Source organism: Leptodactylus fuscus, chromosome 5 (assembly GCF_031893055.1).
Source record: "Leptodactylus fuscus isolate aLepFus1 chromosome 5, aLepFus1.hap2, whole genome shotgun sequence".
NCBI lineage: Eukaryota > Metazoa > Chordata > Amphibia > Anura > Leptodactylidae > Leptodactylus > Leptodactylus fuscus.
In genome coordinates this window covers 44,403,398-44,425,793 of record NC_134269.1, presented here as the reverse complement: position 1 = coordinate 44,425,793, position 22,396 = coordinate 44,403,398, and the positions used below count along the sequence as shown (strand labels likewise).

The 22,396-nt window shown below is 43.2% G+C and overlaps 1 protein-coding gene across 1 annotated transcript in view; it reads right to left on the bottom strand.

The window, feature by feature from the left end:
• The window catches only part of LOC142202753 (tetraspanin-15-like), a 106,236-nt gene extending 85,794 nt beyond the window's left edge, over positions 1 to 20,442 (bottom strand). The window contains exon 1 of the mRNA XM_075273054.1: positions 20,296 to 20,442. Coding sequence (XP_075129155.1) covers positions 20,296 to 20,382 — 87 coding nt within the window. The 5' untranslated portion in view covers positions 20,383 to 20,442. The remainder of the gene's footprint in view (positions 1 to 20,295) is intronic.
• Between the last annotated feature and the right edge of the window lie 1,954 nt (positions 20,443 to 22,396).

Sequence of the window (22,396 nt, the reverse complement as noted above, 5' to 3'; positions counted from 1 at the left end):
AGAATGACATTCCTTTGTCCAACTTGCTCCGCGTATATTACGTCCATCAATATTCAAAAGAATACTCGTTCTTTATGGTGTCACATAAGCCTAAGGGATTTCAATTACCTTACTACAAAGATAAGCTGAATTATCTTGAATATAGACTCAGAAGTTGAGCTCTAAACTAAAATATATCTAAAATGACTTCGTGTCCAATTCTACATTTACGACAGCCTCTAACTTCAGAATTTTCACTTTCCGTACTTTAAAACATTTTTTAAATGAAATTCTTATGAGCTTCCCTGTCAAACCTCATACACCATCCATGCAGAGACCTAATGAGGTCTCTCCTTTTATTCCACCTTCAGAAAGACTATGAAAGGAGTAATTATGAGAATGACACACGGCTCCCATACATGGACACATACGAGTGCTAGAAGTGCATGTCACGCGGCTCACATACATATGTGGCACTCCTCTCCGAGAGGCTGTGTTTAACAAGATTGCTTATGACCTCGGCATAGACCTCTCCATTAATGCGCTTCCAAGCAAATTTGTTGTAATATTAACACAGCCATAAACTACTACATCATTCCCGATTTCACAGGAAATGAGCTGCATCTTGTCACACGGAGGTTACAGATTCTGCTTTTAATATAAGGAGATATCACAAGGACCAGCCAGCCATCAAATTACCCTGTAAGATCAAAGCATCTCCTGTTGTACTACCGCTGCTTCCAAATGCCCTTCTCCTTGGTTTACGACGTAGTTATGTGAAATGGATGCGCAATCGTATTTAAGGTAAAATCCAAACTACTTTTAACATACGTTAGGCTATGAATATTTACATTTCCTGCAATAAGATAGAGATCAGTACTCAACCTTGAAGGGAGTCTGTCAGCAGAGCTCAGCATATCAACCCAACCCTGCACAAGATAGATTATGGTCAACTGAATCAAGCAGTATTTTCATCTAATACTACCCTTGTTGCTCCAAATAGCTCATTTGCATGATGACAAAAAGGCAACACGGCTTAATTCAGGTGACCTATCTATGTGCTAGGTTGGGTTGAATGCTGCGCACTGTTGGCTTTCCCAGTATGGAGATATTAATTTCGGCACCAATATCTCCCCACTGTCAGAAAGGAAGGTCTTACAGCCTAACGTCATCGCTGGACTGCGAGGAATGCCCCCCCCCCCCCCCAACTGTGCTCTTCCATAGCCTTGTACTGACAGAGGAGGTGTTCCTTACTGCCCAGAGATGATGCTGAAGTGTAAGAAACGCCTCTTCTGACAGTACAAGGCTGTGGGAGAGTACCGTAGGGGAGCCAGTGATGACCCTATGGCTGTAAGGCTCGCCCTTCTGACAGTAGGGAGATATTGGTGCTGAAATGAACGGCTTTAGTATCTCCACCATTGTAGCACATACAAGGAAAGCCGACAGTGCACTGAATTCAGCGTACAGTCGTCTTTCCAGTGGTATAGTATACCGCACATTGATGAGGACATGAAAGGTCCACTTTAAGTGAATCCCAAGCTCCTGCTGAACCAAATAGATGATGCTGCCTAACTGCTTTGCACATGGTTGAAACTTTTTTGTAATTCAAGGATAACTCCTAGAAAAAAAAAACAAAAAAAAAAACAAACACTCTCTCTACATCCATTTGGAATGCACTTGAGGCAAACAGATCTGCCGTTCCACTGCTTACCCTTATTCATTAATTCCATACAAGTCCTCTGTTGTACCACCGGACCCACACTCTGACTTCTGGTCCACACTGAAGACACTATACAGTTCACTGAATCAGAGAGCGGGTCACATAGTGCAGAGATAGAACGGAATACTAATAACAGAAGGGGAATGAAATAGGCAAATAAACGGCAGACCTATTCACCTGATGTATATTATAGACAGATGGAAGGATTGCAAAAATTGCTCATGTCTTACCACAACACCATTTCATGACCTGACTTATTTTAGCTTACTATGGTCTATACAGTGTCATTTCTTCGAGCGTAAAGCCAAAATCTGCTTCATCTTGACAGATCTGGTAGAATACAATGACTGTTCTACCAAAACCCCCGATTTTTTAAATTTTTTTTTTAAAGGAAAGTCAAAAAACATATTGAGAAGGTTCATAGTATTCCAAAATCCCTGGAGCCAAAGCATCTAGAAGTGTGTAGCTTCTTTCCCTAGAGCTACAAGTTGGATATGCCCACTCTATAAACAGAAGCGGCGGGCATCATTTTACTTTACTATGTACAGAGTGGTGCTTTTGCAGTTTTGCTTCTTTTCTTGAATGCAGATTCACAGCACAAAAAAGACATATCAATTTGAGATCCCCAATCTAAATTACATGGCACTGAGTATAATTGATGGGTTTCCAGGAAGTTTCAACAGAGCAAGACATTAATTTACAGACTCTTTGCAGAAAAAGCACGTTTTGTTACAATTTGTTCTTCCCTTCTGTTCCATCTAATGGTAATTTTGATTTTAACTTGACCTTCATTACCACTTCTTCTCTGTGAATATTGCTGCCACGCATGGGCCATTTCTACTTCATTTTTTCATGAAACTTTAATGTGTCTAAGCTCATAGTTGCTGCTTAGGAATACAGAGTAGCGCTGGTCTTTTTATAAAATTATTCAGATTTATTGTAAAGCTATTATTAACGTAGGTGAGGACTACTGCCATGTTATTTTAGTAAAGGGCAACTCTGTCAGTTTTGCCCTTTTATATTATGTGCATATGTTTAGAGAGACTTGTTAAAGACAAACAGCCGTAGAACCAGATTTACTCCGCTGGTGCTTGGGCTGGGATAGCAAGGCGATAGCCAGATCTTTGGGGATCTTAAAATTAGATGAACAAATCATTAGGGGAGTCTGTCAAAGGAGGCAAAGCAAAGTGCACTGCCACGGCTTCACTGAGGATATGCGCATGCGCCAGGAGCACCAGGGAAGAGTCCAATGAGAATATTGGATTCATCTCTCAGATACTATGAAGGTTTTTTATTTTTAGAAATATATAATCCCAGGCAAGGACAGATTACCATTGAAGAAGACCATGAAGACAGGAATGTTTTATAGTTTGGAAACCCAGCAATGATAAAATGGATGCAATAAGGAATTCTTCTCATACATGTTGTATCTCTGTCCTCAATAAAAAAAATCCTGGCCAGATTAGTCCATAGAAAGTTCCTGCATTCATGGTCGCAGCCATTGGCCACCGATCAGCACAGCAGGTGGTCACGATAAGATGGTTAGAAAGTATCTTGCTAATGTGAATTAACATGATACAATTTAGTTATTTAATCTATATTATATAGCACCAACATATTCCACAGCACTATATATATAGTAAATATATGTATATATGCAAAAGAGTGCCCTCGCAGCACTGGGGGCGGTCCCAAGAGCTGAAACAGCACTGGGGGCATCCCCAATGCTGCGAGAGAACTCTCTAGCGCCACCTCCATCTTCTTCAGGAACGGCCTCTTCACGCGTCTTCTTCTGGCGCTGGCGGTAAGACTTCTATGCCTCGGGCAGAGCCGACTGCGCATGCCCACAAGAAAATGGCCATTTACTTACCGAGGTGGCGTTCCTCACCTCTCTCACAGTACAGCGCAATAGACACTACTGTGAGGAAGGCCGTTCCTGACTGACTGTCAGAAACACCCTTCTGACAGTGAAGAGCTACGGTGCCGGCACCAATAGCCCTTCACCGGGGGCACAGAACTGGAAAGTCGATAGTGTGCTGAATTCTAGTGGTGTATTAAAATACATGTGCCCCGGATGGTGAAAGGTCCTCTAAGTATATTTTCTGTCTCCAGGAATACTCCTTTAAACATTGATAGGCAACGCACAAGTCAATAAACTAAAGTCATCTAAAGATGGACTGTTCTTGCAGTTAAGTTACAGGAACGAGTAACCCTGCAGGAAAAGTTACCTTCTAGATTTACTGTACCTGTAAAAGCCAAAATAAATTTCACATTAGCTTCTCCTAGCTTTTTTGCAGGAAACACTTGCAACATGCAATTACATTTAGTCTTTTTAAGAAAGAAGTCATAAGTCAGTGATAAAAGAGTTTTTGACAATTTTAGAAGCGGGGAAGTCTCTTTGTAGAGGCGTGACGGGTTGACCTACTTCTACGGGAAATTATAAGCTGCAGTAAATGTAAATTGTAAGGCTGAAGTTTGTGGTAGGCTGAGAAGACTTTGTGCGGCATTATTGATGGGTTGGGATGAAAAGTATTTATTCTAGCCTATTATCTCTTATTTGCTTCTAACCAATATGCAAGGCGCTCTGGAAATGACTAGTTGTCTGAACCAAATACAGCGCCAGTCAAGGCTAAGAGCGCTCAGGAATGTAAAAAGTCCATAATCAGAGGCCTAATGCAAGATTCCCTCATAATGATAAGACATCAGCATCATCTATGCCCTCACACGTGGCAGAGACGGGTGGACAAGAGTACCATATGTACACAAGTCAAATTATTGGTCTCACAACCATCTAGAAGTTGTCACAGATATAGTCACAGGACTGAATTTCAACATACCCAATCTTTTTGTTCTACAAGCCATAGCGTGTATGTGCATGGAGCAGGGGTACGGAAGGTATAGCGGGCAACCGAATAAATCACCATCCAACATCCAAACTGCATGGCCGGCTTAAGCGGTAATAAAACCATTGAGCGGGAACTTTTATTTTTTTAGGATATATTATAGATGCTTTGAAATGAAATTGGCCTGTCTAGTGAGATATCGCATTTCATTCTTTGGATTTTGGGTGCTCCAATGGTGTACATGCGGAGAAAATGTCCAAAGTGTAGTCAATTATACTTTTTGATATAAAGGTATACAAAAGTAGTATACTTTTTTTTTTTTATGCTGTCAATGGTATAGGCACATTTTTGCATATTTTCAACCATGTGATGGGGCAGCATGGTGGCTCAGTGGCTAGCACTGCAGCCTTGCAGCGCTGAAGTTCTGGGTTCGAATCCTGCCAAGGACAACATCTGCAAGGGAAAAAAAAAAAAGTTCATTGTGAGCCCTATATGGGACTCACAATCTACATGAGAAAAAAAATAAATATCTATCTATATTTTATTTTCAACCATATGTTTGGTGGAACCATTCCAGAAAGAGCTGCTAAACATATACAATTTATCATTTCAGCAGATCTTCTAAAAAATGGCTGCTGCAGACTTCTATGAACTACTGCTGGATACATCAACCTATCAGGTGATTGAGAAGAGACCAGCATATGAAAACATGCAAAAGAAATGGAGAAGAGACCCCTAAATGTGAAACCATATATGTAAAACCCTTAAAGAGGACCTCTCATCACTTGGGGCACATGCAGTTTCATATACCGCTCGAAAGCCAACAGTGCACTGAATTCAGTGCACTGTCGCTTTCATGTTCTGTTTCCTTGGTGAAGAGCTATTGGTGCCATTACCTTGGCTCTTCAGTGTCAGAAGGGTGTTTCTGACAGTCAGTCAGGAACGCCCTTCCTCACAGTAGCGTCTATAGCACTGTACTGTGAGAGGGGTCGTTCCTTACCACCCGGCCATGACACTGGATGGTGAGGTACGCCCCCCCTCCCCTCTCGTGTATGGACAAGTACTATCAGGAGGGGAGGTTGCGTTCCTCACCACTCTCACAGTACAGCGCTATAGACGTTACTGTGAGGAAGGGCATTCCTGACTGCCTGAAGAGCTACGGTACCGACACAGATAGCTCTTCAACGAGGGCACAGAAAGGGAAAGCCGATAGGGCGCTGAATTCCACCACACCGCATGTGCCCCAGGAGGTTAAAGGTCTTCTTTAAAGGGAGTCTATCATCTCCCCCAGTCATATTTAACTGTCACCACTATCTTACAGAGCACCAACATGTCTTTGTTATGTCACTTGAAGACTTATGTAAATGAGGCAGTTGGTGCACTGAAGGCGGGCCTTCAGCCCTTTAGCACTGCTTTGCTGCTCATGAAGGAGGATGACGTCATAAAAGGGGAGAATCAACTCTCACTGCACAGGATGGTGCAAGCAGGAGATGGTAAGGGTCTGAGTTGCAAGACCAATTCTCCAGGGAGCAGAAGGCCCGTCTCCAGTGCACCAATTGCCAAATTTGCATAACACGTCAAAGTTGTTTTTCTCCAAATTTAACAGTGACATACTTAATAAAGGTATCTTATGTATCACTGTAATGCAGTGGTGGCAGCTGAAGTGATAGACTCTTTATTCTCAGGAATAAAATATTTGAGGATCATAAGGCCCCTTTGTCAGATACAGCACCTTATTACCCAGTGAAGAAACCTTCAAACTCCAAATGCAAAAATAGAAGATCCTCTCCTGTTTTGGACATAGTTACGAGATGGTTGCCCACCGAACTATTTCTTCTACCGTTTTTTTTATGCAAGTCTATTAAATAGGGCAAATAGCACAAGAGAGCAATAAACATGACAAATAGATCAGTTTAATGACCCAAGGTCACTCAGGTACATCAATAAGGGTGACACGGTTACCAATGGGGCAGGATATATGATCCGAGGTCTCCTTTACTCACAGTATTACGTATCCAGCCCCATAGTAAACTACGGGATCAACAGGACTGCGGAGGCGGCAATCAATACCAGCAAATATTACTCATTAAATCATTAAGGTCGTTTAGGAATTTCCAGCTGACCCTGTGGCAGGGGTTATGTTATCTTGATTTACAGTATTTTGTGAGCCATAAGAAATGTCATAATGCAATTATGGAGAAATAATTGGTGCCACGTACAACGTGTTAGTGAGATCTTGTAAATTTAGCTCTCTCATTGAGAGCGGTCGTACTGAGGGAGGACTAGTAATCATACTGTATATAAAAAAAAAAGTCAGAAAATGTAACGGTGTGCACTGGTTCAACCAGAAACAAATAAAATAATAGCTAAAGAGGTTCCATAGGAGTATCCTACTATTATAAATGTGAAAGTTTGTGTGTTTGGATGTTTGTTCCGCAATCGCCGCGACGGGAGAACGGATTTCCCTCATGTCACGGCATGACACTGGGGCAGATGAAGTGGGGGTGAACGGCATGACACTGGGCCAGATGAAGGGGGTGGGGGGAGAACGGCATGACACTGGAGGAAATGAAAGGAAAGGTGAATGGCATGACACTGGAGCAGATGAAAGGGGAAGAACGGAATGACACTGTGGCAGATGAAGGGGGGGGGGGGGGAGAGAACGGCTTCACACTGGAGCAGATGAAGAGGGGAGTAGCATGGCATGCCACTGGAGCAGATGAAGTGGCGGGAGAATGGCACATTTTGTCCCTCTTTCGACTACTAAAAAGTTGGGAGGTATAGGTAGGGGGCCATAGGTAGGGGGCCACAGGCTGTGGGACCCATGGGCGCACTGCTGTAGGAAGGGCCCGCAGCGGCCACACGGCAAGCGGGGGGAGGCCCGGGCCCACCATGTAAATGGATCGTGCAATAAGTGACGGCTCCGCGGACGAAGTTGCGGGTACTGCTAGTACTCCATATAACATATCCTATACTAACAAGAGAGGGAAATAAATCATTACTGTGCTGCCCCACGCTTTACAAAGCTCGGCAGCTCAATTTGGTAGAGTGGTACTTTTTATTTATCTATTTTAGGTGCATTGTTCTGTCACAGTCCTTTGTTAGGAAATCCCTGCAAATATTTGCAAAACATAATTTTTGCACACAATAGGAACCATTTTAAGAGAAAATAGGGTGCAAGGGAGGATATGGGGACACTAGGGGTTTGGCCTGGCCTGTACTTCTTAAAAGGGATTGTCCAGGATAACCACCTTTTTAATATAATATCCATACTCCTCTGTCCCCGATGCTCCGGTGTCTCCCAGCACAATCCAGACTTCCACCAGAACAGCAGTACCAGATGGCAGAGCACCGGGGACAGGCGAGTCATTATTTTTTTCACCTTCCCAGGCCTCATATTAAAAAAAGTGGTTATCCCAGACATCCCCTATAATAATCGTGCCATATCTAAAACTTTTGGACCACAGATTAACGGGAATCTGTCAGGTTGATTTGGGACGTTACAGGTGCTTATAGACTAGGGTTCTAGTGTCCCAAATCGCCCTGGTATAAAGTCATCAGCGCCAATAGTAAAAAAATCTTTACACTTACCCTGCGCTCTAGAAGGAGTACATCTTGGCTTCAGTGTACATGCCCCATACCTCCAGCACTTGCACAGTGAAGCCGGGGCGTATGTCCTCAACTTCCCTGAAGAACTGTGCAGGTGCTGGGAGCACAAGAGTAGAGTCCAATGAGACTCATCAAACTCATTTCTAAGCAAGTTTTTTTTTTTTAATTTTTTTTTTTTTTTTTTTTTTTTTTTTTAAGTATGGGCACAGATGGATTTAAAGGGGTATTCCCATGACGCTTGTTCACTAACCTGCAGGCTGTTGTGCTCTCTTCACTTCCTGCTTTTCTCGGCACATTGGTGGGCGGGGTTTCACTTGCACGGGATTGGTTGTAAATTAATTACCACAGTGTGAAGCTGATGTAGCAGAGCTGGATTTGAGTCAGTTTGCATTACATACAGAGGTAACGGACTCCCTATCTCAGCCCTTATCAGCCAAATTCAATTAAACCAACTGATTAGAGCTCAGAAATCCCGGAGCTCTCCCCTCCCCTATCTGAGAAGCTCCGCTACTTAAAAGACACAAACAGCTCAGAGCTGCTCCCAGCCCCTCCCCCCTGAGAGCAGGCAGCTACATCACTTGACAAATGAGCAGATAATCCCAAGGGCCATAGAAACATAGTGTAAACAATGAAGTGAATAAATTAAGATAGCGGCCAAACAAAGCAGTTTTGATAAAGCAATGCATTTAGGAAAAGTCTTAAATCCACATAAACTAGCAGTATAGATAGGATCCTTGTGATGGGACAACTCCTTTAAAACACTAGTCTATAAGGACCTCTGGGTGGTTAAGTGCCCCAAATTGACTTGATAGCTTCCCTTAAAACAGAGTCATTGGACCCAACATATCAACTCAGCCCCCGCAGATAGGTTAGAATCACCTGAATCAAACAGTGTTTTCCCCTTGTGAATCGGAGCCTCTGTCCCCTTTTTTTGTCCATATGCAAATAGGCAAGCCTATATATTTAGAAACCATTCTGACATATACTTCCAATAGTAAAAATTAAATGCAATAGGTGAAAACAGCAGGGGGGGAAATTTACTATGATTTTTATAGGAAATCTCTGGCAGTGCCTCTGGTGCACAGGAGGCAGAGCCTCTTAGTAATACAGGCACTCAGTGCCAGCAAGGGGCTAGATTAAGACAGTCGTACAGAATGACAGTCATAACAAGTCCCCTATATGAACAAAGGCTTAATCATAGTACTATATGGATTTATTCCTAAACTTAAAATTTCCACCTTTTCATTCATACAAATGTAATCTTTCCATTCTCTGCGCTGTACAGTAAGTTCCCAGAGATGGGACATCTGCTAAAATTACCTGGTGACTTTTCTGGCAAAATGACAGAAGCCCTAAAAAAACAAAAACCTCTTCCCACTGGTGGTTCTTTTCTGATATGTATAGCAGTCATACACAGAATAACACAGAAAAGACCGACAAGCCCATGCAGATATTTCGACTTCTAACGAAAACTCACCTGGAGATTCCCTGTTACTTCTTCTCCCTCCGCCAAGTCATTAGCATTTTTTAATTGGTTTTACCTACGAGACTGTCACCAGTGAGTATGGAGAACAAGAGCACTTACCGCACACATCTTCCCTGGTACAGAACACAATTTAAATGCACCTAAATGTTCTTGGTGGGGTGCGGAGAAGTGGCATTTAGGCTGGATAGAAATGGATCCATTAATTAAACATCCCCTTCTTTTAACCAAAAGAGTCAATCGCTCCTTAAAACAACTCCAGACAATTAGCTGCGGAGTCCCCCTGTATATCAAACACCAGCTCAAGCACCAGAAAGCAGACAGGACTGCCACAAATCGGTTGTCTCTGCTGAGCCCCGCTGTGGACCAGCTGATTTTATAAGGGCATGTGCAGAGATATAATCACATTATTAATTCTAACTATTCAACAGCATTTCCTTCCACCATTAATAGGCATCCTGAGAATTTCAGGATCAGAGTTGTCATTGAGGAGGAGGAGGAAGGGGAGCGTTGTTTTACCAGAAGTGTCTTAAAGGAAAATGATGAGCGCCCACAACCTAGAGAACGAAACAGGGCAGCACAGGCAGACGTACAAGTCACGGGAGAACAGACTGTGCCAGCACTGTGACCAGGGGGCCCTAGAAGACGAGGTCCACTTCCTGCTACACTGCACCAAATACTCAGCTGTGAGGGCTGTCTACTACCAAAGACTCTCTGCCCACATCCCAGACTTCATATCTGCGGACGAGAAGAGGAAACTCTACATCCTACTGAGAGAAGAAGAGGCCACTGTGGAGATCGCTGCCCAATACGTGTCCAGGTGTCACCAAACAAGAGGAAGATGAGACACATGGACTATCAAACACCCCACGCACCACCCAAAAGACCTCATGGACTGTACCACCCACCCCCCATGGACTATTAAACCCCCCTAAGCCCCCCCATCACCTGTCTACCCCTTACCCACCGACACCCCAAACAAGAACGAGGAGACCCTAAAGACACTCAAACCCCCAACCCACGAACCCCGTACCCATCCCCCTCCACCACCCCCAACTTTCTTTTTGCTTTGGCAACAAATGTTTTATTCTTTGGTAATACTAATAAAGCTCATTTGTATCTTGTTGTTGTAATGCTGAGGTCAGGATGCTGGAACCTCCAGTGGGAACGCCAGGACAAGCATACTTATATATGGTACCCCTTTGGACATGCAAGTAACACGTGGTCACACAAACCCTTTGCAAAAGTGGGGACACCACTCTACAAAATCCATTGGATAGCAATGTTGCCCTGCAACGCTAGGGCCCTGGGTTCGATTTCAGCCAAGGAAAACATCTGCAAGGAGTTTGTATGTTCTCCTCGTGTTTGTGTGGGTTTCCTCCGGGTATTCTGGTTTCCTCCAATACTCCAAATACATACTGGGACAGTGCTGACTATATCTGTAAAGCACTGCAGAATATGACGGCGCTATATATGTAAGCGAAATAAGTGCAGATGTGAACGGAGCCTTAGTGATGTTGAAAAGAAATGGGTGCAATAATTATTACAATAATAATCAATAAATAGCCTAAAATGTGCACTACTTTTCTATTAAACCCCACGTGGATCCAGAAACGAAGGCACGTTGGTTCTTCCCAAGATGTAATGTAGCGCTGGAAGCTTGTCAGAACGTCTCGTGAAACATTTATATCTCACTTCTGTCACAACGTACTTTTTTTCTAGATTTAATACGTATCATCACAAATCAAAATGTCATCTTTGCTCTATGACAGAAATGATCAAGCAGAATAGGCCATTTACTCTCCAATATGGCAGAGCTGCCAACTTCATACAGTAAGCCAAAAATGTATATTGCATTAGAGAACCTTACCACTGAGATAAATGTAAGGTTATGAGCCTGGGCCGGGGAAAATAGGTATATAATGGCATATTGTATAATAAAACACTAGGTAAGGTGGCACCGATATAGACTTAGGGATAGAGGTGGACAGTAAACTTAAAGGGGTTAGCTAGCTTTGGAATATTCATGGTCTATCCTTAAGACAGGCCATCAAAATTAGAGCTATGGGGGTCCGACAGCCGGGACCCCTTCCGATCAGCTATTCCAGGACAGCATGGTTCCTGTTAATGTTTATATGCATAGTGCATGCTCTATAGATACTGCAGCACTGCCGGATAGACTTTAATAAGTCACCACTGCAGTACCGAAACCCGCTGCTACATATTGTACCGCAACTGACCAGCGTAGCTCCAGGCATGAAAACTGGGAAGCATCAAAAGTGGCAAGAACATGCTTGCTCTAGATTACAATCTACTTTTCTGTCAGAGCACAGGGACCCCATTATAGTCTATGGGGTCTGTGTGCTTTCACTGCAAAGCGCTTGCCAGTGCGTTTGGTATGGGAAAAATAGACGGGGCCACACCAGAGTTGATCTTGATCTGGAAAGACCCACATGAGCACATATGGCGATCACAGGATTACCCGATATTCACACCATATATCAGCCATCTGATGAACAATTTTTTTAATGCCCATTACATGGACAAATTAATTTCATTATATGTGAATGGGGGCCATTCACATGACTGATATTTTTGACGGTCATTTTATTTTTAACCATATTCATGGATCACTCTATACTCTGACTGCAATGTATGAGGAATTCATGAAAACGGATGCCCTTTGGGTGTAAAACACAGCCATTTTCACCATCAGTCATACGAATGTAACCTTAGTCATAGATTTTCTGAGTCCAATAGAGGAAGCAGCAACGCCCTGTGTATCCCATAAAAGAGAAAACAAGCGATAATAAACTGCTTTTGTCTCTTGTACAGTCTGTCTGTCTGTCTGTGTCTCCGACACCTGAGGACCCAACCACTTACTGCTCGATTGCAGGAGCTTGAAACCTGTGTTTCACACAGGCCGGGTTCACATAGGGATTTTTGGACCGGATTTCGATGCGGAATCTGCCTCAAAAAACCGCCTCTCATTGACTTCAATGGGAGCTGTTCACTTCCTTTTTCCGCGAGCGGTTTCTTCGCACTTGCGGATAAAAGAAGCGAGCTGCCCTTTCTTGCTGCAGATTCCGTGTCACAATCCACCGCAGAGTCCACGCAGCAACACTCCTCTCCTGAATAGGCCCATTCATTTGGGCCTAATCCGCAGCGGCATCCAGTCGCGGCTAGCCGTTTTTTGGACCGGATTCTGAGGTGGCCTCCGCGTCAAAATCCGGCCCAAAAAACCTGTGAGAACCCATCCTAAGTCTAAAGTCCTACGTTGCAAAAAGCGCTTTTTTATTGCAGATTTTGCTTCAGCTTTTTTGAGCCAAAGCCAGGAGTGGATTGAGAACCTCATATATATTTTCCATTCCTTTATCAATCATTCTGAGATTTGGCTCAAAAAACCACAGGAAAATCAGCAACAAAAAGCTGCATTTCCGCAACATGGGGCCTCAGCCTGAGGCCCCAGACATTGCAGACATGCAGCTTTTTTTGTTGCAGATTTTGTTGCGTTTTTTTGAGCCAAAGCCACTAGTGGATTGATCAGAAGGGAGAAGTATAAGAGCTTCATATACATTTTCAATTCCTTTTGTAGCCATTCTCGGCTTTGGCTTAAAAAACACCACAAAAAAGCTGCATTTCTGCAATGTGGGGCCTTAGCTTAAAGGGGTTTTCCCATTTTTCTTTTCTTTTAAATTGATGACCACAAGATGGGTCATCAATAATAGATGAGTGTGGGCCCAACATCAGAGACCCTCCCTGAGCTGCTGTTTGAAGGGGTTTCAGTGAATTAGAAAAAAAACAAAAAAAAAAGGAAATTTTTAAATCCCAGACAACCCCTTAAAATATATTCACGCAATGCTTATTTGCTACAGAAATTTCAGAAATTAAAATTACATTCCATAGACGAGCATGGATTTCTTCACAAATCATTCAGATGAATGGGATAGTTGTGAAATTTCTGCAATGAAACAGCCACCTGTGAACATACCGTAACAATTTAAGGGGCTAAAACAAAAAGAAATCCTATCGGAACCCTTTAAATCTCCATTGCTAGCACTGACAGATACTTTATCGTCTCTCTGCTCTATTAATATACTACCAGAGAAGGGAAATTGCTCTTGAGTAAAACAGTCTGCAGATCCTTAGAAGCATACAGCGGGTATATATCATTCGCTCATTAGGTCAGTACCTCAATAAAAGGAAATCTGTGGCCCTCAGCTCAATTCTTCCCTCAGTAAGCAGTTTTTTCAAAGAAAAGCCTGCAGAATCTTGTCTGACAAGAACAGGCGGGAGACTATCAAAGATAGTGAGAGCTTCTTATTTCTGGGAAGCCTTGACCTCGCCGGCGCAGGGTGCAGCCAGTGTAATGAGAGGGACCTGGGGCGCTAAAGAAAGATTTTCATTTAGTACAAGAGACTAAACAAAATTTACATATGAACATTACAGCGAACAAGACGGGGCTAGTGCAGGCTCACTTTACTGTCTACCGAATCTCCGAGATGAACGGATTTATCATGGCTGAAGTTTCCCATTACTGGTCTATGTACTGCAGTTCCCATGGAGTCTATTAAAACAGAAGTGGGTTATCTTACTACATACACTGAGGGTACATATCGCTATGATGCCCAATCTGTAGGGGGCAGAATACTGTGGTCTATGGTGACCATTGAAGTATAGTGACCATTCACTTTGTATAACAGGCATCAGGACAAAGGGGTGTGTGGATAGATAGATGGATGGATGGATGGATAGATAGTGGTTAGGGGTCCAATCACAAAAAGGATGGTTGCTCAAGAGTCCCCTATGTAAATGGAGTACTGCGCATTCATGAACAGTGCACAGTATTGTAAGTGGCTATTGTCTTGTGGCCAGCAGGCATGCGCAGTCGGCTTTGCCCTAGGCCTAAAAGTTAGAAGCCACTGCCGGAAGAAGACCCGTTCCTGAAGAATATGTAGGCAGCGCTAGAGAGTTCTCTTGCAGCATTGGGGACGCCCCCAGTGCTGTTTGAGTGCTTGGGACTTCCCCCAGTGCTGCGAGAGAACTCATTTGCATACCAACGGATTATATACCTAACGGCGGCCCCAAGAAGACATCTAAAGGTAAGAGAAAAATAGCCTTTCTTAAGGGACAAAAAAAATTGACTTTTAATGATAGGATCCCTTTAACCTATGGATAGGTGACATGTGGTTTGTGGACCTGTTCCTTTAAAAAAAAGTAGAGGTGACTATAATGGGGTTTTCCAGGACTTGTACTTTGATGACCGACCTTTAGGATTGGTCATCAATATGTAATTAAAGGGGGTCCAACACCCGAGACCACCGCCGATCAGCTGTTTGAAGAAGCCGCAGCACTCACTAGTGTTGAGGCCTCTTTCCTGTGACAATTACGTCCCGTTCATCGGCTCAATTCAAGTTAGTGGGGCTGAGCTGCAATTCCAAGTATATCCCCTATGATATGGATGGTGCAGTGCTTGGTATTTCGTGAAGAGGACACAAAGCTTACGCTAGGTTCCCACCTGTGTATATCTTTCTGTTCTTGTGGTCTGGCAGAGGAATGGAAAAAAAATATAGACACCACTGGATCCATTCTACAATAGACACAAACAGCGTTTTTTTGTCCAATGATTTCCAACAGACACTGTGATGGGAACCCAGCTTCATCCAAACATGGTGACCTCTTTAAACAGCTGATCTGTGAGGAATCTAAGTGTGGGCCATTACTGATCAGATAATGATGACCTAAGGACACGTCATCAATATAGGTCCTGGAAAAACCCTTTAACAAAGTGCACTGCCACTATGGTTTGGCTTAGCTTTTGTACTGCAGCCTATATAGTAGAGCTGCACTTTACAATGACATATATAATCTGAATGTGTGAAATGCATTAGTTTCCAAGTAATGATATTACAGTTTATAAACCAGCTGGTGCTTGTGTGAATGAAGGTGTATAATGTCACCATTTATACAATCTGTATAATAAAAAGTCTAGAAAATAAGCAGATGTCTGTTTTAGTCTCAACTCTCATAAAATGCCAATGTTTTCTTAGAACACTGTGTAGTGACAGGTCACTATTATTCCTCCTGGAAATACATGAATTAGGTTCCGGCTACCATAGACACTTTAGATATGCAACTACAAGCTACACGACTAAAAAATATGAGATTTGTCTGTGGCAGTAGCAATGGTATCATACAATTATTTCAGGGTGTAATTTGTCTACTTATCACATTAAGGGTGCATTCACACTGAGTAAACGCTAGCTTATTTTGTAGAGTAAAATTACACTTGTAAATTTTGCTATCCCATTGACTTCAATGACATTTTACAGGCGTATTTTTACAGGCGTATTTTTACACTTGTAAAAAAATATCATTGAAGTCAATGGGATAGCAAAATTTACAAGTGTAATTTTACTCTACAAAATAAGCTAGCGTTTACTCAGTGTGAATGCACCCTAAGGATTTCTATCACCTCTTAGCCACTTAGAAATGTCTCACTGATTTGTTGCCATTGAGTCACAGTCACAACCCAAACAAAGGTGCGTGTATATCCAACAGCTAGTCATGCAGTCTCCCCATACACAAACATGAGCCATTCTGTCCGAGAATATACGTGTTAATGGGAGATGAGAGTAGGCTCGGTAGTTAGCACTGATGACCTGGGTTGCAATAATACCAGGGCAACTTCTGCATGAGTTGGTGCAGGACCATTCATGTTCTCAGGCACATGTGGTTTTATATACCGCTACAGCATTGATATCTCCAACCCCGGGGCACATAACAGGAAAACCGACAGTGCACTGAATTCAGTGCATTGTCGGCTTTCTAGCGGTATATAGAACTGCATGTGCCTGAGGACATGAAAGCTCCTATTTAAGTTCAGAATTTTTGTGAAAAAAAAGTTGCAAAGTAGAGTTTGTGCATAAAACTTTGGAACATATTAAATTCTCCCACCACTCATTATACATGTGAAAAGTGGATTAGAAAGTAGACATGGTTAGCCTATTGAGCTGATGTGCAGGTTTCCTTCCACACCCCCAAAAATATACCAAAAGTTCATTTGAATTTTCCCACCCAGATTTATACTGTGCTCGATCCAGTGTTAAAAAAAAGTGGCAAACATACGTTACCAAATAATACAAACGTGGTACGTGACCAGCTCGAGGTGCATTTTGACTACCTTGCGCATCCAGCTTTATAAGGGTCAGTTCACACGTGAACAAAGGGGCGGATTTCGCTTCAAAATCCTCCCCTTTACAATGGTGGTCTATGCAGACCGCCGGGCTTCTTTTTTCCGCTAGCGGCGGGCTGCTGTTAGCGGAGAAAAGAAGCGACATGTCCTATCTTCAGGCGGAAGCCGTGGCACGCTGGGCCGCGGCTTCTGCCTAGCGGCAGCACCCTCCTATATCGGCTCATTCATTTGAGCCGACATAGGAGGGGAAAGCCGCGACGGTCGCGGCAGGCGGGTTTTGACCTGAGAGAGATGCAGCTCGCCGCGTCTCTCTCTGTGTCAAAACCCACGCGAACCCCCGAAAGTGTGGATTAGCCCTAAATGTGTGTTTGTGTGTGAAACTACCCTAAGGCTACATTCACACCTGTTATGGGATTCTGTTCCCCATTCCCCTTGAACAATGCGGGGAGAAAAGTCCTGCTTGCACTTTTCAGGGTGGAAACCTGACAGACCCCTATTATAGTCTATAGGGTTTGCGGGTTTCCACAAATAACAGCTTTTTAAACGGATTGGGTTTCCATCTTTCGGGTCCTCAAATAGACCTGAAGAACAGAAACTGGGCGCAGGTCTGAACCTATAGTAAGTGTAGCTTCTGTGTTGGAAGTTCTATCATCAAACATCTCAGATTTTGTCCAGCAAAGTAATGGGCACCATAACAGATACCCAACAGACCCCAGTATAGTCAACAGGATAGGTGGGATTCCGCTGGTGCCTGTCATTGGACAGATCCATCCTTTATACCTCCATTCTGATTTTGTTCCTATGATGGTGCACAAGTATAACATGAACACCACCAATGTGAATCTAGCCTAATAGTGATAGTCTGTGACTACGTTATATTGGAAATGGTGACTTGGCCACCTCTGCCAAACCTTACACCGAGCCTGATGTTACAAGCAATGTCATGTTTGAAGTCTATTAAGCAGAAGCTGGCATCGATCACAGGGAACATGTCTGGCAGGACGCCATAACATTTGTGGTTTCTAGAGTCGAGAGCGGACTTGTATGTGAGATAAATTGTTGTATACACCAATCATCTCACATTACACAGTCAGAAAAGATGATTTTATGTAACCGTGGTCTACCTACAAATTACAGAAAAACAAGAAAGATCACAAGGATCTTACAAAGCTTGAAAGAGCTAAGGTTAGAGGAAGCTGACACACACCACAGAAGCTAAAGGAATGTGTAATATTACTATTCATTCCTACAAAGTGAAAGGGAAAGTCGTGTAACTTGAATCCCACAAGGTCAAGGACTACAAGTTTCCTCTAATGCTAGGTTCACACCTGCGTTCTGGTCTCCGTTCTGTGCTTTCCGTCTTCTGCATGCAAAAAGACGGAAAGCACAGACCGGGTCCGGCCGTGAGCGTTTTATGCTCTCCGCCGCGAAACCGGATTTTTAAAATCCGGACACAGAGTACTGCATGTCCGACTCTGTGTCCGGATTATAAAACTCGGTTTCGCGGCGGAGAGCATAAAACGCTCACAGCCACACAGCTTTCTCACCCATTCAAATGAATGGGTGAGAAAGACTCCTGCAGGTTTCCATCTCCTGCTCTGTTTTATGCAGGAAACGGAAACCTGCAGAACGGAGACCGGGCGCAGATGTGAACGAGCCCTGAACTAGACGTAATGCATAGCATGGCGCCCAGTATATCTCCATGCCATGGTACAGCTGGTAAAGCCACCAATAGGTTCTGGCTGACCATCTTCTAACTGGGTTGAAGCCCCACATCATGCTGGGACCTCCAACAAACAGACACTTTTCCCTGTGGATTGGACGTTGTTATGGTGGGACAACCCTTTAACCCCAGTATTGGATGGGCATATTCAGTCTGTAAAACACAGCTCATATGTTGGATATATTTCTAGGACTGAATAGTGTCTGAAGACCGGATGTCTAAGCTTTCATAGTCACTGCCTCACCTCAGGACACTGCCCCGTTCTGTAGCCATACTTTTAGGTAATAGTGCTCCGCACAGTGACTACAGTACTGTGAGACTGGGACCCAGATGGTGTTTAGTATGGGAAATACATCCAACAGACAGAATAGGACCATCTGAAATTGTCCTTAAAGAGGTTGTCCCACCAAAACTTCAAATCGACAAAATACGTTTCTTCTTGTTGAGATCCCACCGCTGGGATCTACACTGATCAAGAGAACTACTCCAATGTCTATGGGACAGACAACAATAGCCAAACAGTGTCCCAGCTATCCCTATCAGTAGCAACAAGATTGAATAGAGGCTGACGGATATGGGATCCCCCCAGTGGTCGGGGCAGTAGCTTTCACTTTACTGAGCTCCAGAATGGATCCCCTGGATGATCGAGTGATCAACAGGTCAAAAAAAACTGCCAGAAATAATTTCTTCTATGGAAATCTATGAGAGCCGGATGTTACATTCTTCTAAACTAGCACAAAAAAAAACAGGGACTTTCAGTTGACAGAATCTATTTATAACCATTTCTCCTTATTATACTGCTATAGCACTCTAGGAGGGCCATGTACAGAGTAGAAGTGGTGGTACCGCCACATTTATTAGACCAGCGACCACGATAGCCACGTACCCCAGCACTGCAGATCAGATCCCGAGGATGTCGTCATTATAGGATACAGTTTTTACATATAACTGATGCTCCAGTTCAGGCCTGGTCATTTAAGAGTTAATGAATGACAGTCCAGCTGACCGCTGTAATTCAGGGAATGAGGGGGGTGGGTGCACCCTGGAGACCCCGACTTAGGCATCACAAGCGCTTCCAGTTCCCATTACATTGGCGTAAGATGGTTGTTCACATTGTATAAGACATCAGAGATATAGACACATCTAGACAATATCTTGACATATACAGTATATTCCTGAAGCATGCTACTGTATACTGTATATTACAGAGGTAAAAATACACAGTATATAGTGGACTTCTATTTGCGCTGGCTCTCTGTATAAGAAAGCGCACATATGGCGAATGGCGTCTGCTTGGTGAATGGGGACTTATGGAAATGGTTGATGTATAAACCAGGAGCGTGAACTGCAAACGTAGTGTGAACACATCCTTACGCGTTTACACAAATAACACTGACATTTTGGATCCGATCAGATACATACTGGATCCAATGGATCACCTAGAATGGATCACCTAGAATGAATGGGCAGCCATAGGCACTTACTTACTGTGGACTGCTGGCTTTGTATCCTCTATGTATACAGTATATAATAGCAGTGTACACTATATACTATAGGTCCATGTACATACATACACTAGCCGCTTTGTGTCAGGCACAGACCACACCCCCACACTACCACAGGCATACACGGCGCTGGTTGGCTGCAGCCATATACTGTACGCTATGTATGGGCACGGGGGCAATGTCACCCAATACCTAGTGCCCCGTCATATGCCACCATGCCCCCCACACAGGCACCTACCGAGAAGAGGGTGGAGTAGAAGGACAAGGAGAACTTGATGCAGTAGTAGGTGCGCAGAGCCGCCCTCCACGCGTTACTGCCGGCCATGGCTGCTGCTTATGTGCGCGGCACTGCGCTCTCCCCGGGCATTGTCTCAGCGCTGCACACACTGCACTTCCGCATGTGCTGAGAGACAGTGCACGGGGGGGAGGGGACACTGCTCAGTAACCCTTCACTGCACCTGACACAGCTGAGGACTGGGCACAGTGTGGCAGGTGTGTGTACAGTGTGTGACTATGGTCAGGGTGTCTGCTTGTAGTGTATGTGTGTGATATCAGCAATGTATGATATATAATATAATATATATGTATATATATAGCTTGTAGTATTTGTGTGTAGTATGTTCACTGTGTGATATGTCTGTATCGTTTGTACTTTGTGCAATATATTGGGTAATATATATATATATATATATATATATATATATATATATATATATATGTCTTTAGTGTATCTCTGGTAAGGAAAGGGCGTATTCTACAGCACCATGGAATTAATATAATGTACAAGACCATTGACTTAATAGTGATATATAAATAATAATAATAATAGTAATAATGATAATAATGATAATATATATATTTACTTAGAATATGCTTAGCAATATCTATAATTAATACCATCGGTCTAAAATATTCAGTGTGTGATATGTATATCTACAATAGCACATATATACGGTACCATTTGTGTGTAATATGTCGTATATACATATACAGTGAAACCTCTTTGAGACAACCACCCAGAACAACCTTCTATGGGGTGATCTCAAATAAACAGTCCATTTCCCTTTCTGTCATAGACCATCCGGTCTGGATAAAGCTGTGTTCATACTGCTATCATTGAAGAACGTTGTTCTGATCCATCATCAGACCAGTACAATGGACTAAAATGCCAACAAAATGCATGATGCAGATAGAGCCCCGGCCGTTTCCTTCTTTCTCTAGTCACTGTAATGCTAAAAGATGATGGAAACTTTCTTTATCTTGTTTGTTTACTTCAAACAGGAAAAAGTCACATCTGCAAAATATTATCGAAACAAACAAGACAAGAGGTTGTAAGATTAAGGACGCTGATGCTTATCCCATATATTATTATTATTATCATTATTATCATTATTATTATTATTATCATTATTATTATTATTGTTGTTTATATATCACTATTAAGTCAATGGTCTTGTACATTATATTAATTCCATGGTGCTGTAGAATATGTCCTTTCCTTACCAGAGATACACTAAAGACACTTATTGTATCTCTGATTCATTCTCGCCTTGACTACTGTAATTCCTTACTAATCGGTCTTCCCCTCACTAAACTCTCCCCTCTACAATCTATTCTGAATGCAGCGGCCAGGCTCATCTATCAGGCTAGACGCTACAGCGATGCCTCTGGTCTGTGCCAGTCGCTACATTGGCTGCCTATTCATTATAGAATAAAATATAAAGTTATCACCCTCATCCACAAGGCTCTCCATAATGCTGCATCTCCCTACATTTCCTCCCTCATCTCTGTCTACCGCCCAACCCGTGTTCTCCGTTCACTCAATGACCTAACACTTACATCCTCTATAATCAGAACCTCCCACGCTTGTATACAAGACTTCTCCCGAGCTGCACCACTTCTCTGGAATGCTCTACCCCGGACAATAAGATTAACTCCCAATTTCTACTGTTCAAACGCAAACTAAAGACGCATCTTTTCAGACAGGCCTATCACAATTTCTAACGTAAACCCTTCCGTACTATAATTAGAATCCCCAAAATGTAAGGGTTAGTTCACACGTGAACTGCCCGCGCAGGTTTTGACACACAGAGAGATGCGGCGAGCTGAGGGGGATCATCGACGCCAACAACACGCTCATTATATGGCTTCCCAGCGAGCTGCTGAGATGCCAGAACAATCACAGGCACGGCATGAGGAACAAGTTCAGCAACAGGACAGCTTGAGAGCTGCTGAAACGCCACAGTAGGCAAACCAATGACGGCAGCATTTTACTGCATATAGGCGGATCATTGATGCCAAGAACACAAAGACGAAGTCTCAGGAAGAGGCTAGTGTTC